The sequence below is a fragment of the Biomphalaria glabrata genome, chromosome 9 (genome assembly GCF_947242115.1).
Source record: "Biomphalaria glabrata chromosome 9, xgBioGlab47.1, whole genome shotgun sequence".
In the NCBI taxonomy this organism is placed as follows: Eukaryota; Metazoa; Mollusca; class Gastropoda; family Planorbidae; genus Biomphalaria; species Biomphalaria glabrata.
Genome location: NC_074719.1, coordinates 17,845,905 through 17,859,559, shown reverse-complemented (window position 1 = coordinate 17,859,559; position 13,655 = coordinate 17,845,905). Strand labels below are relative to the sequence as shown.

Here is a 13,655-nt window from a genome sequence, read left to right as displayed (position 1 = left end):
ATAATAAAAAATTTTGATCAACTAAGCAAAAGTACTCAAGAAAAACACCAGCTCCTTACAAGGTCTTTATGTGCTGTTTTTTTTTTATATATATTTCTTGTCCCTGCTTCTACTACTGACTTGCTTTACACTTTTGTAGCTAGTTGTTTTGTAATATTGTGATTAGCCTTGGCACATCTCAGGGCCAGCCTTAGGCATAGGCAAACTAGGCAGCTGCCTAGAGCCTCAGATTGGTGGGGGCCTCACACAGGATATACATTTTATTATTTAAGAGAAGAAATAGCAACATTTTTCAATATTAATAAATTACATAATTTTAGTTTTTCGCTGTTTATTTTTCTATTTTATTTGGGGTCACTAAATTCATGAAATGAAATTTTCTAAATGTAATAAAATAGAATAATGATTAGAATTGCACTTTTTAAAACAAAAATATTATCTAGTGATCATCTTTTATACTCAGAAAGTTTTCACCTGCCATTGATGAATTCCACTTAGTAAGATTTCAGGATTCATATTAACAGCTCTAAAACATTTCCAACATTGAAGGAATTTTCAAATAAAGATTATTCAGAATAAAATACAATTAGAAAGAAAGAAAACAAAGACCTGTGTACATAAATATAATGTTTCAATAAACAGCCTGTTAATAAATTAATGAGATATTTATCATGTAAATAATTATTAATATGTCACATTATTTGGTGAAAAAAAAAGAATGTGCATTCAAATCTTTTACCACTCAACATACAATATGAGAAAAAAAAATATGGTACTGTGGTACATAGAGAGGATTTTTGGAAATACTACCAATAGTTAATTACAAGAGAAGCACTATGGTACAAATGCTATATATATTTTCATTCTTCTCAAAAATTTTGTTGAAACGGTATACTAAAAAATTATAGAACTGTTCTTGTAAACCTTTCAGTGTAAAATTCCACATTTATCAAACAAGCTAAAAAAAAACTTCTTGTGCTGCTAAAATAGTATAAAATTAAATTATAACTGACTTGGACATAAGACATTAGATTCCATGATATTTAATTTTTATTTTTTTTTTAAAGTGTAAACATTACACGCCCCAATCTTTCACAAGGACATTTCTAGCTATTTCTCTCATGTTTTCATGATCATTGAAAGAAAAACTATTTCAAAGGGTAGCTGCTGACTGAAAGTAAAAGAGAACTTAGTGTTGATTTACTTCTTTCTTTTTGCTTTACTCTTAGCTGACAAACTTTTAGTGCTGTAGCTGGAGTCTGGGGTGAACTCAAGCTGCAATGAAAGTTTTACATCCTCAGCATCTTTAGAAACACTTTGGGCCAAGTCTTTTAAATTTAAAATGGACTGAGTAAGCTCCTGACCCATAACCTTCAGATGGGAGTACTGCTGCTCAAGTCTGACAGGTGCATCTTTTAATTCAGAGTAGAGCTTGATAAGTCGAAGTGTGTCATTGTATGAGGACTCTATCTCATGAGAATCAATCAGATCTGATGCTTCTACATCTGAGTCTTGCAAATTGTTCTTTTCAGAAAGTAAGGTCGCTGAAAAAAAATTAATGATATCAATTACAAAAAACAATATTATATGATCAAAACAATTTTTTGTTGTTGAAGTACCTAAAAGTCTATTTATATCTGCTACAAACAACATGATCATTACAATCATCATGTAAAAAAATCATAAAATGGTGTCTACATTAACTAGATCTAAATACATTTAAATTTAGAAAAATGTCAACATCGAATGTTACTAAGATTTTGGTGAATAATATTTAGTTAGATCTAATTCTCTAGATTACATACGATCGTAAGATGCTACGTTTAATTTCCCAACTTTAAAAACCACGTCATCATCTGCAATGCTTGCTATGTCTTCTGTGACGGCTTCCCACGATGGTGGTTTGGGCCTTTCTGGAAGACGATTGCTTTTTGGCATAATGCCCATTAATGATTAAATCTAAATAATAAATATGTTTGGTGATTTTCCAAAATAAAAAAGGTAATTTTATACTATTACTTTTTATTATATTAGTACTATTACTAGACTTGAAGATATCTACAAATCTAGTCTAGCTGAACTACAGTTACAGTTGGTCAGTCTAATTTATCTACGGTACATCTAGCTAGATAAAAGTCACGATATAGATCTAGACCTAGATTCTAGATCTAGAGCCGTAGAGCTTTACAGTGATCTAGATCTATATTAGTATATAATTATAATACAATAATCTCATCAATAAAAGCTCATTTGTAAAGAAGGTAAATTTTTCACAAGTAACTTTCACTACCCTAAAAAGAATGAGTAAAAGCAATGTCACAAACCTATACATTTCTATATTTTGAATAATAAAGGGATGTCACTCTAATTTTTTTTCGCTTGTTTCATGGTTAGAAACATATTTCTTCTTTACTGTTCTAATACTTGAACATGGCGGGCGCCAACGCTGAAAGGTATCTTATTTAATCTAGATCTAGATCTAGACCTAGAATCTATGTATTGAAAACTAGATTTTGAGTCTTCATCTAGATGTAATTAGATCTAGATGTAGACCATTATAGTTTAGAAATCTATTATTCTATTAACTTAGACTCTAGACTATTTTCATTGTCAAATTCAAGTGTAAAAAATTAAATTTAAAGTCTTAAAGTTAAAGTAGATCTAGATCTAGAATTCTAGATCTAGAGTAGTTTATGCTATTCGGACACCTATAGGCGCACTATAGAGGGGATAGGCCCAAATTTGAAAGTTTGACTTTGACAGCGCATTATTTTACAATGGTTTGACATAGAAAAGAAAATCATTCAAAATGACATATTATATCAAAATCTTCTTTAGTCTTTAGTTAAAGGAGAATAAGGATGACTACTTATATTTGTTCCTCAAACCTATATTTGTTATTATATTTAAGGTCAAAGAGGCCGTGTGTTTTCATTTAATTCGGACACATTTGACCCACATTATTTGATTCCGGACACCATAATTTATTTCGGACAGTCTCTATATTTAGGCATCAATAAACTCAGATTTTAATTCTATATTAACATTACCTAAATTTTAAGATCCCCAGGCATAGCCCCTCACATGAAATCATTACGATGTTTTCAAACTATGCATAAATACGAACACAAAAAATAAAAATATGAACACACTTATTCTACCAAAATTAGTTCACTGGAATAGTGATTTCTGCACCGACTTTTAGACTTATTTTATGTTTGTTTATTTTATGTGTGTTGAATGTTTGGGGTTTGCATGATTAGATGTGTGTTGAATGTTTGTGTTTTTTTTTTGTTTATATTAATTTAATAAATTTCTAATACAGATGAACTTTTGTAGTATAGTAGGCCCCTACAGGTTACGATAGCCATTCTTGCCTAAATGAATCCTCTATATATCCTCTATGTCCATAAAAAGAGTACCTGCATAATATATAGAACAATAAAAACAACACAAGACACAGATATTTTACAAAGAGAATTCTAAATGAATTACAGAAATGGGAATCAAATTGGAGCATGTCTTTCCACCCAGAAAAATGTCAGTTGTTAAGAGTAACAAAAAAACTAAAACAAATTAATTCCACTTATCTTATTCATGGCAAACCAGTAACACAGACTAAAAACGCAAAATACCTAGGTGTTATAATAAATGAAAAACTATCATGGAATCCCCATATTGATGAAACTATAAAAAAATCAAACAAAGCATTAGGGTTTATTAAAAGAAATTTCTATAAATCAAATAAGAACTTAAAACTAAAATGTTATTTAACCTTGGTTAGGCCAGTAATAGAATATGCATCCTCCGTTTGGGACCCCTCAACTCAAGAAAACATTAAGAAACTGGAACAGACACAAAATAGAGCAGTGAGATTCATAACAAACGAATATTCACATTTGACTAGAGTAACACCTTTAGTAAAATCACTAAATTTAGAAAGCCTTCAGGACAGAAGGCTCAAAAGTAAAGTAGCAATCATACATAAAACACTGAATCATAATCTTCAAATACAAAAACAAAATTTAATAAAATACTCTGAAAGACACAAAGATAAAGGCACATTCCTCATCCCAAATGCTAGGACAAATTTGTACAAATACTCCTTCTTCCCTAGTGCTATTAGAGCATGGAATGGGTTGCCTGAGCTAGCTAGGAAAACCAGTGACTTGGCAGAATTTAAGTCATTGGTTAATATGCATGACGCGTAGGACGTAATCATCTTCTTTTTTGAAGTAACGTCTGTATTATATAAGATAAGATATTCTCTCTATATAAATCTAGATCTATCTAGTAGGTCTAGATCTAAGCATTTAACTTCATTCAATGTACCAAGCTCACTCCAAACATTTGCCCATTTATTCTCTATTTAAAAAAACAACAACAAATGAACAAATATAATATAAGATCATTTTTATTGATGTCCAAAACTGGCTGTCCGAAATAAATTTTGGTAAGAAAATCGTAATTTAATTCAGACACCGTATTAATTTTTTTTTTTGGTATGGAATTAGAAAACTTGGCTTATAAATCAAATAAATTAGCTCCAAAAACAGTATAAATATTGCCGGGCTCATTAGTATAGACTTAGCCAATCAAAAAATATAGTCTTAACTCTAGGAAGAGGTAAAGTCATCCGGGTAACATAGGAAAAAACAACAACCTGACTAACAAATTTGAAATTCGTTTTTCTTACATAAAAAGACAGCTAAATGGAAGGAAATGGGTTAGAATCATTGGAAAATGGACAAGCACATTATACAGTGCGCTAGTTTTATAATACATATTAAAATAATTATTTAATGACCACAAAAAACAGTGAATGTCCGAATTCATGTAATGTCCGAAATAAATAAACTACTATAGATCTAATTTTAATAAATTTTTGAGTGTTCACATGACCTGTTTTTTAAAGTTTTTACTTTAAATTTAAGTTTAGGTTAGCCACCTTGTTAAACATAAATCTACGACTAGTCTTGATCTAGACTAGATTTAGAATCAGAATGTCCATAATCATAATTAATATAGATCTAGATCTAGATAGCCTAAAGTCAAAGTAGAAGACCTAGAATAATCTCTAGGTCTAGAGATTGATTCTCAGTATTAGTTTACTAAACGCCGATTCGACATAGTCATACATATAAATATAATGATTATATAATAATGATATTAATTATATTTATTATGTTACAATCTATCATTTCTATGTCGTATCGTCATATGTGTAGATCTATGAATCTATGTCCTGAATGAAAATTACAACTGTTTGACCAATCTTGATTTATAAATGCCCAGTTTATAACTGGGCATTTAACGTTTCTTAGATCATGGCCAAGACAGTAGTCACGTAGTATTATGTTCAATTTCTCTTCCACACAAAAATTGACAAAGAGTACCTAATTGAATTTCTATAAAAAAAAAAACAAATGCCTGTGTGTAGTCGCTGAATGAACTCAAACTCTTTATGTTGTGTCTGTTGTATTTATGTACATATGTTTCTGTTGTCTTTATATGAGAAAAGAGTCCTTGTAATCACTACACATTTCCATAAGGATCAATATAGCAGTCTTAGTCTTTTTAACAAAAAAACTAGGGTTTACGTAAACAGTAATTGAGTAATTTATATTTGATATATTTCGGCTGAACGGGTAAATAAACTATTGTAAACCCCACATCACATTATACTTTTATTTTTGTGGCAAAATTTTTTTTAAATGTGAAGGGAATATTCTCCATCAGTCCATGTAGGGGATCTCAGATGTATCAAAGTAGCTAGCCTTCTGTGCTTTGACTGCAGTCTATTTGTATTTCATTCATTATATTATAGAGGAAAAGCAAGAAAAGGTTGATTGGTAGTCAAAACTAAAAAAAACAGTGTCAGATACTTCTGTATACCTTGACTCTGTATACATATTATATAGAAGTATCAAAGAAGGGTTTTGTTTGAGCTCTGTTTGAATTTTATTTTGCTGTCAAATTTTATAATAAGTATCTATTTTCTATTGTCTTAGTTTTGGCAACAGGCAGCTGTGGCAGACTATTGGTGGAGCTGGATACCTGACACTAAGACCAAATGTAAGTTTATAATGTTTTTGTAGCAATTTTGCTGCATTTATTTTATCTGCTTTGGCAATTACTTCTGTTTTTAATTTTTGCTATGAATGTGTTGTAAATGTCTTTTCAGACAAAATTCAGATTTAAAATCTCTATATTATTTATAACAATATGGCCTATGATTGTATCAAAAGTTATTTCTTCACTAATTTTTGCTTACATTTTAATTAGGAATATATTGAACAAGAATTAAAAAACCACAGAGATAAATTATCACAAGGAATTTTATTTTACAAAAAACAGAGGTATGTGAAATGTTAATGTAGGTTAAACTTTTTTAAGCTTCGATATTCCTAATTTTGTCTTTATTTAAGATAGTTCATGACTTTTTTTTACCAATGATGTTAATTTGAAAGATAAGTCTTTTAAAACATTGCTCTAAAACTAATAATCCTTTACATTTAGAAGCCCATCTGAAGAACACTTGAATAAGAGGAAAGTAAAATCACCTCAAAAGGAATTTGTCATCAGATTAAGTCATCTTTTGGTGAGAATTTGATATATAGTTTGACATACGATTTTACTGGTAGATTTATTTAATAAGAACATATATAGATAGACCATGATAATGTGTAAACAAAACGAAAAAAAAAAAAGAAGTAAAAGACAAATTATATTGATACATATCTTTATATCAAAACCCCTCATTAACATAAGCTTGTGTTGTATTTTAGGGACTTGATGAACTTCAAAGTCATGACCTGTTCTGTGCCTATCTATTTACTGAATTCAGAGGATCACAAAAGGATATTGCTGTAATTTATTATCTAATATATATATATATATTATAATTTTTTAATTTATATTTTTTTATTTATTATAAATTTAGTTTATGCATACCTAGTGCTGTCTTCATACTTCTCAAGCCCAGATTGTCCTTATGACAATTAGTAGTAGAGATGGAGCACAGCAGGGGGAACCAGGAAATGGCCAAAGAAATCATGACTCTTTGAAAATGGATGTGATGAAATGATCATCTAGTTCTTAGGGTATGATCTGGCATTGGGCTGGTGAAGAGCCAGTCTCTCTTTGTTTGTTTTACATAATTCGGATGTTCCTTCAGAGTTGAAGATAGTTTACTTCCTAGTCCAAACCTCCCGCAGGACGACGGGGGATGGGAGCGGGCAGGGTTTGAACCCTCGACCGTCGATAAATCCGAACGACAGTCCAGCGAGCAAACCGCAGGACCAGGCAGCCATCTCATTTCTGACCACTATGACAAAACCTTTCATTTTGGTCAGATGCCTCAAGGGTCTTTTGGCTCTTTTTGAGCACTTTATCAAGTAGGGCTAGTTGTTCCCCCTGTTCCTTATAGCAACTTTCACACTTGTCATTGTCAATTTAATGTTATGAAAATTTGAAATACCATAAACTTTATTAAAGTCTTGTGGCAATTTTTTCCCTTTTCAATTTCTTGTGTTACTAAAGTGGCAAATATTACCATAAAGTAGACCTACCTATTCATGCTTTAATGCATTCAAAGTTTCTATATTCCATAAACCATGGATTTATAAATTTTCAAGAACATGTCACAAGTTCTTCGAAATTAGTTGGGTTTTTGTTTTTTTTCAACTTTCTTGAAAACTTTGTAAATATAAGTAAAAAAAAATCAACAAATAAACTTTTTCTATTCCCTTAGGTAAGGCTGCCGTAAACTGTTTCTTTGCATTGTTCTGTAAAACTTCATATTTATTACTGTTGGCATCAAAGCAAACAATAGAGTGTAATAACTTGCTTGAACAAAGATAATGTTGCAAGTTTAGCTCATAGATGAAAGTACTAACCTTTAGTAGTTTGGGACAATTATTTTCTTTGAAGTGTCCTTACTGTGTTTATTTAAGAAAGATCTAATTTGCCTAATAAATAAATCACCAGAACATTCTCAGCCATGAACGCCACTCAGAGACTTTACTGTTGAAAATTCAAGAGTTTTACTACAGTGAGCGTCTCTATCTTATTAGAGCTTTGAGGCACTTGGTCTATTATCTGAACAAGCAGCACACTTATAAGGTATCAATGTATTTAAATAACATTTGTTTTGTACTATTTCAATAGCACATATTACATCAGTAATACAAATAAACATTTTTGGGGGGAATATCTCTGAGCTAGATACATAACTAGCAGTTATACATAGTAATTGTTTTGATACATTTTACATACTGTAATTAGAAATATTCTATCACAGGATGTCTTCATTTCATTTGCAAAAGGATTGTTGGACAATAACCATTTGAGCAAAAAGGTAAGGCATTTTAGAAAGCATTAACTTGAGTTCTTTAAGATTTTTTATATTTCATTTAAAATGTCATTTCTATGTCATCTAAAATACATGCATTGAAATGAACATTTCAGGTGATAGCCCAGTTTGAGGAAGTCAGCAGTTCTCCATTGCCAACCAAAGAAACACATGGACCACTGATGGTAAATGTATATTTTTTTATAGCAAATACCATTTTCTGAAGAGCTGTTAAAATTTAAATTGGATAGAAATGTTCATATTTTTCTTAATATCACTGTTGTTTTTTTATTTCAACTTAAGACAAGGACACAGGCATTGAGCTGGGCATTACAGAATCTAAAGGAACAAGTGGAACTTTTGGAGCTGTTGGTCATCTACTACAGTGTGGTTGAGATGGATGTCCAGACATTTTTAGATCTGTTTGCTAGATTTAAGGTTGGACTTTTTTATACTTAATTTAATGAAGTAATTTTATTTTAATTATTACATTTTTAACATTGTGAACATTAGTTACATTGAAAGAAAGTTAATCTCTTTCTTAACTAATAGAAAATTTTTAAAAAAGTTAACCACCCCATTCCCTCTTCCAAATTGTAACCTAAAAACAAAAGAATTGGATTTACACACATTTGTGGAACAAACTACTAAAAACTAAGAATGTAATGCATAAAACACTAAACCATAACTTACAAAAATACTAAAACAAAATCTAATAAAATACTGAGACAAAAATTATAAACACTTAGCCTTTTGTACTTGGAAAGACTCAAGAGGCTTGCCTAAATCATACATGTACTTTTGGTATCATTATGAATTGTATATTGTGTTATATATTTTTATTTATGTTACAGAACATCAGTAATTTATAAGACATTTACATAATTAAAATAAAAAATCAGGATTTTTAACAACAATGCAGTCCTAGTAAAGAAAAAAACAATATTGATCATAATGTATATAAAAATGTATGTAACTGTTTTGAACTAAAGCAATCTGAGAAATGGACACTTATTCAAGTTTTAATATTTATGTAGTCTAAATTCTCTTGATTTTATTGTATTCTTTCTGATATATATATATATTTAAAAAATGAAGTAAAGTGCTTTGCATTGTATTTGTATATTTTTATGTTCCTAGAAACACAATTTTGGTTGGGGTCAAAACTTCAAACATCTTGTAGATGGTCAAATGGACAAGCTTTTCAAAAGAATTGGGTAAGATAAAGACAAGTTAGTAAGAGGACGTAAAGAGAAAAATCTGATGATCTGTTTTTAAAAATGTTTTAAAATCTTGTTACGTTCTCAGCCATTTGGAGTTATTGATACTTATTGAGGGCTTAGATCTATTAGCAGCAGCCAGTCTCAAGAATGCAACCAAGTGAGTTAATGTAAAAAATGTTTTCAATATTATTTCAACTACTTTTTGTAAAGCATCTTTTTTTCTCCCTCTAAAATAATTAATTGTTTCAAATCTGAAACATGTCAATATAAACTGTTTTCTATAGTTTGACATTTGTATTTCAGCCTGTCTCCACAGTCTCATATCATTTTGTCTGATAGCAATGTAATTGAGGTTAGTTGACGGGTTTTTTTAATGTTTTTTTTTTCCTATTATTATTAGTACAGAATAGTAAAATTTAAGGTTAAAGAAACCAGTATAGAAGAATTGATACAGCACATTATTATTCAATAACTTATACGTTTGTAAGATAAGCATGAAAAAAAAAAGTGAGATTGTAAGATGCAATAATCTTCCTTTACTAAATTTTCTCTACGTTTCCAATAGGTTATACTTGAGGGGTATGTTGGGTTATTATCTGGAAGACAATGTACAACTGATCCACTACTTTACTTAGACTAAAACAACAATTCTTCACTGTATTAAAATATATCTTAATTAAAGCAATACTTTTCTAATCTAACTTTGTCATCTTTAGCCACATGCATTATTGTTGTATTGCAAAGATCAAAAACCTTTTTGAAATCTATAAAGTTGTGCATTAATGATTTATAGTGAGCACATTGATAGTCAAACTTTTTTTTTTTTTTTTTTTTTTTGGATAGCATTGTTAATCCATCTGGTCAGTTGCCAGTCAGACCCAGATTTGTTCAAATTTACTAGTCAATCTGAGACATGAAAATATGTCAATGAGTTCAGTATTTGAAACAGATAGGTTCTTTGTATATCAAACGTAACCAAATTTCTCAAACATATATTTATAATGAAATAAATATTTTGCTTTGTTTTTAGAAAGTGGATGCAGTCTTTTCACAGTTACGTTCAGAGTTAATCCATGGACCTCTCCTTCTGTCCTGGTCTATCCTACAGTACATCCTTGGGGAGCTGAATCAAAATCAGGATTCTGCCGAAGGAGGGGAAACTGTGAGGTCATCAAAAGCCTTCAGCAAGTCACGTCATTATGGAAATTTAGCACTGCAGTTAGGGGTGTTAGATTATTTACTGGATCTCTTACAATCTGAGGCATTCATTGGTAAATCAGTAAGTATTCCATATCTAGCAATATGTATAACATTGCAGTTTGGAATTATTTCTCTGCTCTTAAGCAAAGCTGATTGAGTACATACTTGCAAATGTTTTTTTTTATTTTTTCTATATGTTTTTGTCTTATCTCATAATTTACAGATATTCTCCAAAAACAAAAAAGATAATTGCATGTGTTAATTTAGTTATTCAATGCCAAGTTAATTTAAGAATTAATTGTTAACGCTTTTAGACTATCCATTCCATGCTATGTTGGTGCTTTGCCTCTGACATTGCTTTATTGGGTAAAGAAACCTCTGACATTGCTAAAGCTTTCACACAGCTAGAAGAAGCATCTCAACCAGCAGGACTTGAGGTCATTGACAGTAAAACCAAGTACGTCGCAATGACAAGAGACAATCAAACAGAGGGAAAATATATTGAAATCAAAGACCACAAATTTGAAATTGTCCAAACTTTCAAATATCTAGGAAGTACAATTGATTTAAAAAATGACCTACTACAGAAAAAAAGGAAAGAATAGCAGGAGGCAACAGGGCATTTTATAGCACCCATCATTTACTTAAGAGCAAAAAAAATATCAAGAAAAACCAAGAAAATAATATACAAAAGCATAAGACCAGCAGCAATGTATGGAAGTGAGACCTGGACACTGACAAAGACAACCAAAAATATACTAAATACTTGGGAACAAAAAACAGACTACGTTGGGCAGGTCACCTTGTAAGAATGTCAGATAACAGTGGAGCAAAAATTTTATACGGGCATAAAAACAAAAGGCAGGTGATCCAAAGGCAGACCCCGAATGGATGGATTGATGATGTGGAGGCAGATATGCAACAGCTTGGGGTTAGAGCGTGGAGATGAAAGGCCCATGGGAGGATGGATGGTTTTATTTATAATATGTATAGAAATGAAATTATTGTTATTAGATCTTTAAAAATGTCATGAAGATAGCAATAAAAGTTTGTGATAGCAGAAAGTATTGCATTCTCAGGATCTAGCCACAACAGCACAGTATATTGTGTATACAGTGATAGCTAGTTTATTGAATATGTTCCATGAGGACTCACTTGGAAATACAGAGGTAAGCTTGTAGAATAACTAACAGATTAATATTTTCTGTCTCTGAATAGTAGATTTACTGTTAAGTGTATTATTAGTGGTGGAGATTTTAACTGGCTTAATGTTTCCAATAACTGCATTCATTTTTTACATTAATTGACAAATTTTACAATTTTAATCAAATTCAATGGACCAAAGAAAAGCACTAGATAGAGTCAATTTTATTTTTGTTTACCTTAGACATTATAGCAAAAAAGCAATTTTAAACATTAATCATCACCCTCACCTATCCCTTTGGCTGATCTATTGACTGGGTCTTTCACCATTCCTCACTGTCTTTTGCCTTGAGTAGAATCTCTTTCAGTTACCACTCTTTGATCTTTTCTGTCTATTGCTTTCTCTGTCTACCTCTTCTTCTTTTTCCTGGTACTGTTCCCTAAGGATGGTCTTTGGAAGCCTGAGAACCTTGTAATATGGCTATAAAGTTTTAGTTGGTGTTTTTTTGACAAACACCACATCACGACTGATCAGGGTTGCAATGACAATAGGGCCCCATGATGACCTGCTGACCATTGTCAAACAACACAAAATAAAACTAAAAAATAAACATTAGTATAAAAGTTGTACAGATTTTAGAAGCCATTTTGCTGGAATTTCTAGTTATACTTTATCTATAAGAATTGGGACACATTTGTTATGTTGGGGGCTGTAAATTAAGCATTGCACAAAAGTTTTGTCCTTAGACAGAATCACCATTATTTGTGTAATTATTATTATTTTTGCAATCCTCTTGATGTTAGAATTTTTTCCCATGATGGATATTTATATGTATAATTTATTTTCCTTTCAGATACTGTATATAATTGTTTCCAAACTTCTTTCCTGTGATTTTATTGCAGAGATATTTTGGGACAGGGTAATTTTTGTTTTCTTGTTTTTTTTTTTGTTTTTTTTTTTACAAAACTTCTATCAACTCACTCTGGGTGTCTGGGTTGAATCTCGGACACAATATTTCTTCCACTTCCCAGTCTTAAATCAAGTTGAAACTTTGCAAAACTATTTATTGTTGATGACTACAAATGAATCAATAAAAAAAAAATTAACAATTAGTTAATCAGTTTGTAATAATTAATTAATTTTGTTTTATATCAACATGTACTTAGCTAAGGCAAGATAAGCCTTGTGTAGAGAGTTATTCTCTAAAAATTCTAAACTATTACCTTTTTTTTTTTACTATAAAACCTTCTATTGCTATAACTTCTTCTATAGCTGAGTGGCTAACACTCCATGGTGGAAGCTCCAGACCCTGAGTTTAAATACAGACTCAAACAACTTAAAAAAAAAATAGCTTTTGAAAAAGCAACATTGAAATCTTCTCCCAGATACCCCACCCCCTTTCCCTTGCCAATTGATTTACAAAAGTAATTGAACCACAGTGCACTTGGCATGCTATAAGCATGAAACTTTTGCTACACAAAAACAATTAATACAAATATTTCTAGTTGCATAAATTTATAAATCTATAAGTTAATTACTTGATTGATTCAAATACAGTGAAATATAATTTCACTCAATATATGCTTGATTTAGAAAAAAGTATTTTTTTTTTTACATTTTACTAGTTATATTGCTTTATTCTTTTCTATTTTGTCTGAATTTCCATGTCATTGGTTTCAAAAGTATGAAACTTTGAATGCTTGATTTTGCAAACATCATGTTAATTTTGATTCCA

The 13,655-nt window shown here is 30.6% G+C and overlaps 2 protein-coding genes across 4 annotated transcripts in view; one reads left to right on the top strand and one right to left on the bottom strand.

Moving 5' to 3' along the window:
- Positions 1-609: 609 nt before the first annotated feature.
- Positions 610-2,154, bottom strand: LOC106064843 (uncharacterized). Its single transcript, XM_013223466.2, has 3 exons — positions 2,046-2,154; positions 1,806-2,015; positions 610-1,544 (listed from the first exon to the last, which is right to left on the bottom strand). Exons 2-3 carry the CDS (start codon positions 1,945-1,947, stop codon positions 1,201-1,203), a joined length of 486 nt encoding a protein of 161 aa, XP_013078920.2. The 5' UTR covers positions 1,948-2,015; positions 2,046-2,154; the 3' UTR covers positions 610-1,200.
- A 214-nt stretch (positions 2,155-2,368) lies between these two features.
- LOC106064844 (nucleoporin NUP188-like) overlaps positions 2,369-13,655 on the top strand; it is a 47,469-nt gene continuing 36,182 nt past the window's right edge. For all 3 annotated transcript variants that reach the window (XM_056041315.1, XM_056041314.1, XM_056041313.1), the window contains exons 1-15: positions 2,369-2,453; positions 6,012-6,075; positions 6,286-6,359; positions 6,520-6,601; positions 6,789-6,869; positions 7,990-8,124; positions 8,303-8,359; positions 8,470-8,538; positions 8,657-8,791; positions 9,494-9,570; positions 9,662-9,733; positions 9,880-9,928; positions 10,607-10,855; positions 11,856-11,945; positions 12,774-12,839. In XM_056041315.1, coding sequence (XP_055897290.1) covers positions 2,431-2,453; positions 6,012-6,075; positions 6,286-6,359; positions 6,520-6,601; positions 6,789-6,869; positions 7,990-8,124; positions 8,303-8,359; positions 8,470-8,538; positions 8,657-8,791; positions 9,494-9,570; positions 9,662-9,733; positions 9,880-9,928; positions 10,607-10,855; positions 11,856-11,945; positions 12,774-12,839 — 1,323 coding nt within the window. In that variant the 5' untranslated portion in view covers positions 2,369-2,430. The remainder of the gene's footprint in view (positions 2,454-6,011; positions 6,076-6,285; positions 6,360-6,519; positions 6,602-6,788; positions 6,870-7,989; positions 8,125-8,302; positions 8,360-8,469; positions 8,539-8,656; positions 8,792-9,493; positions 9,571-9,661; positions 9,734-9,879; positions 9,929-10,606; positions 10,856-11,855; positions 11,946-12,773; positions 12,840-13,655) is intronic.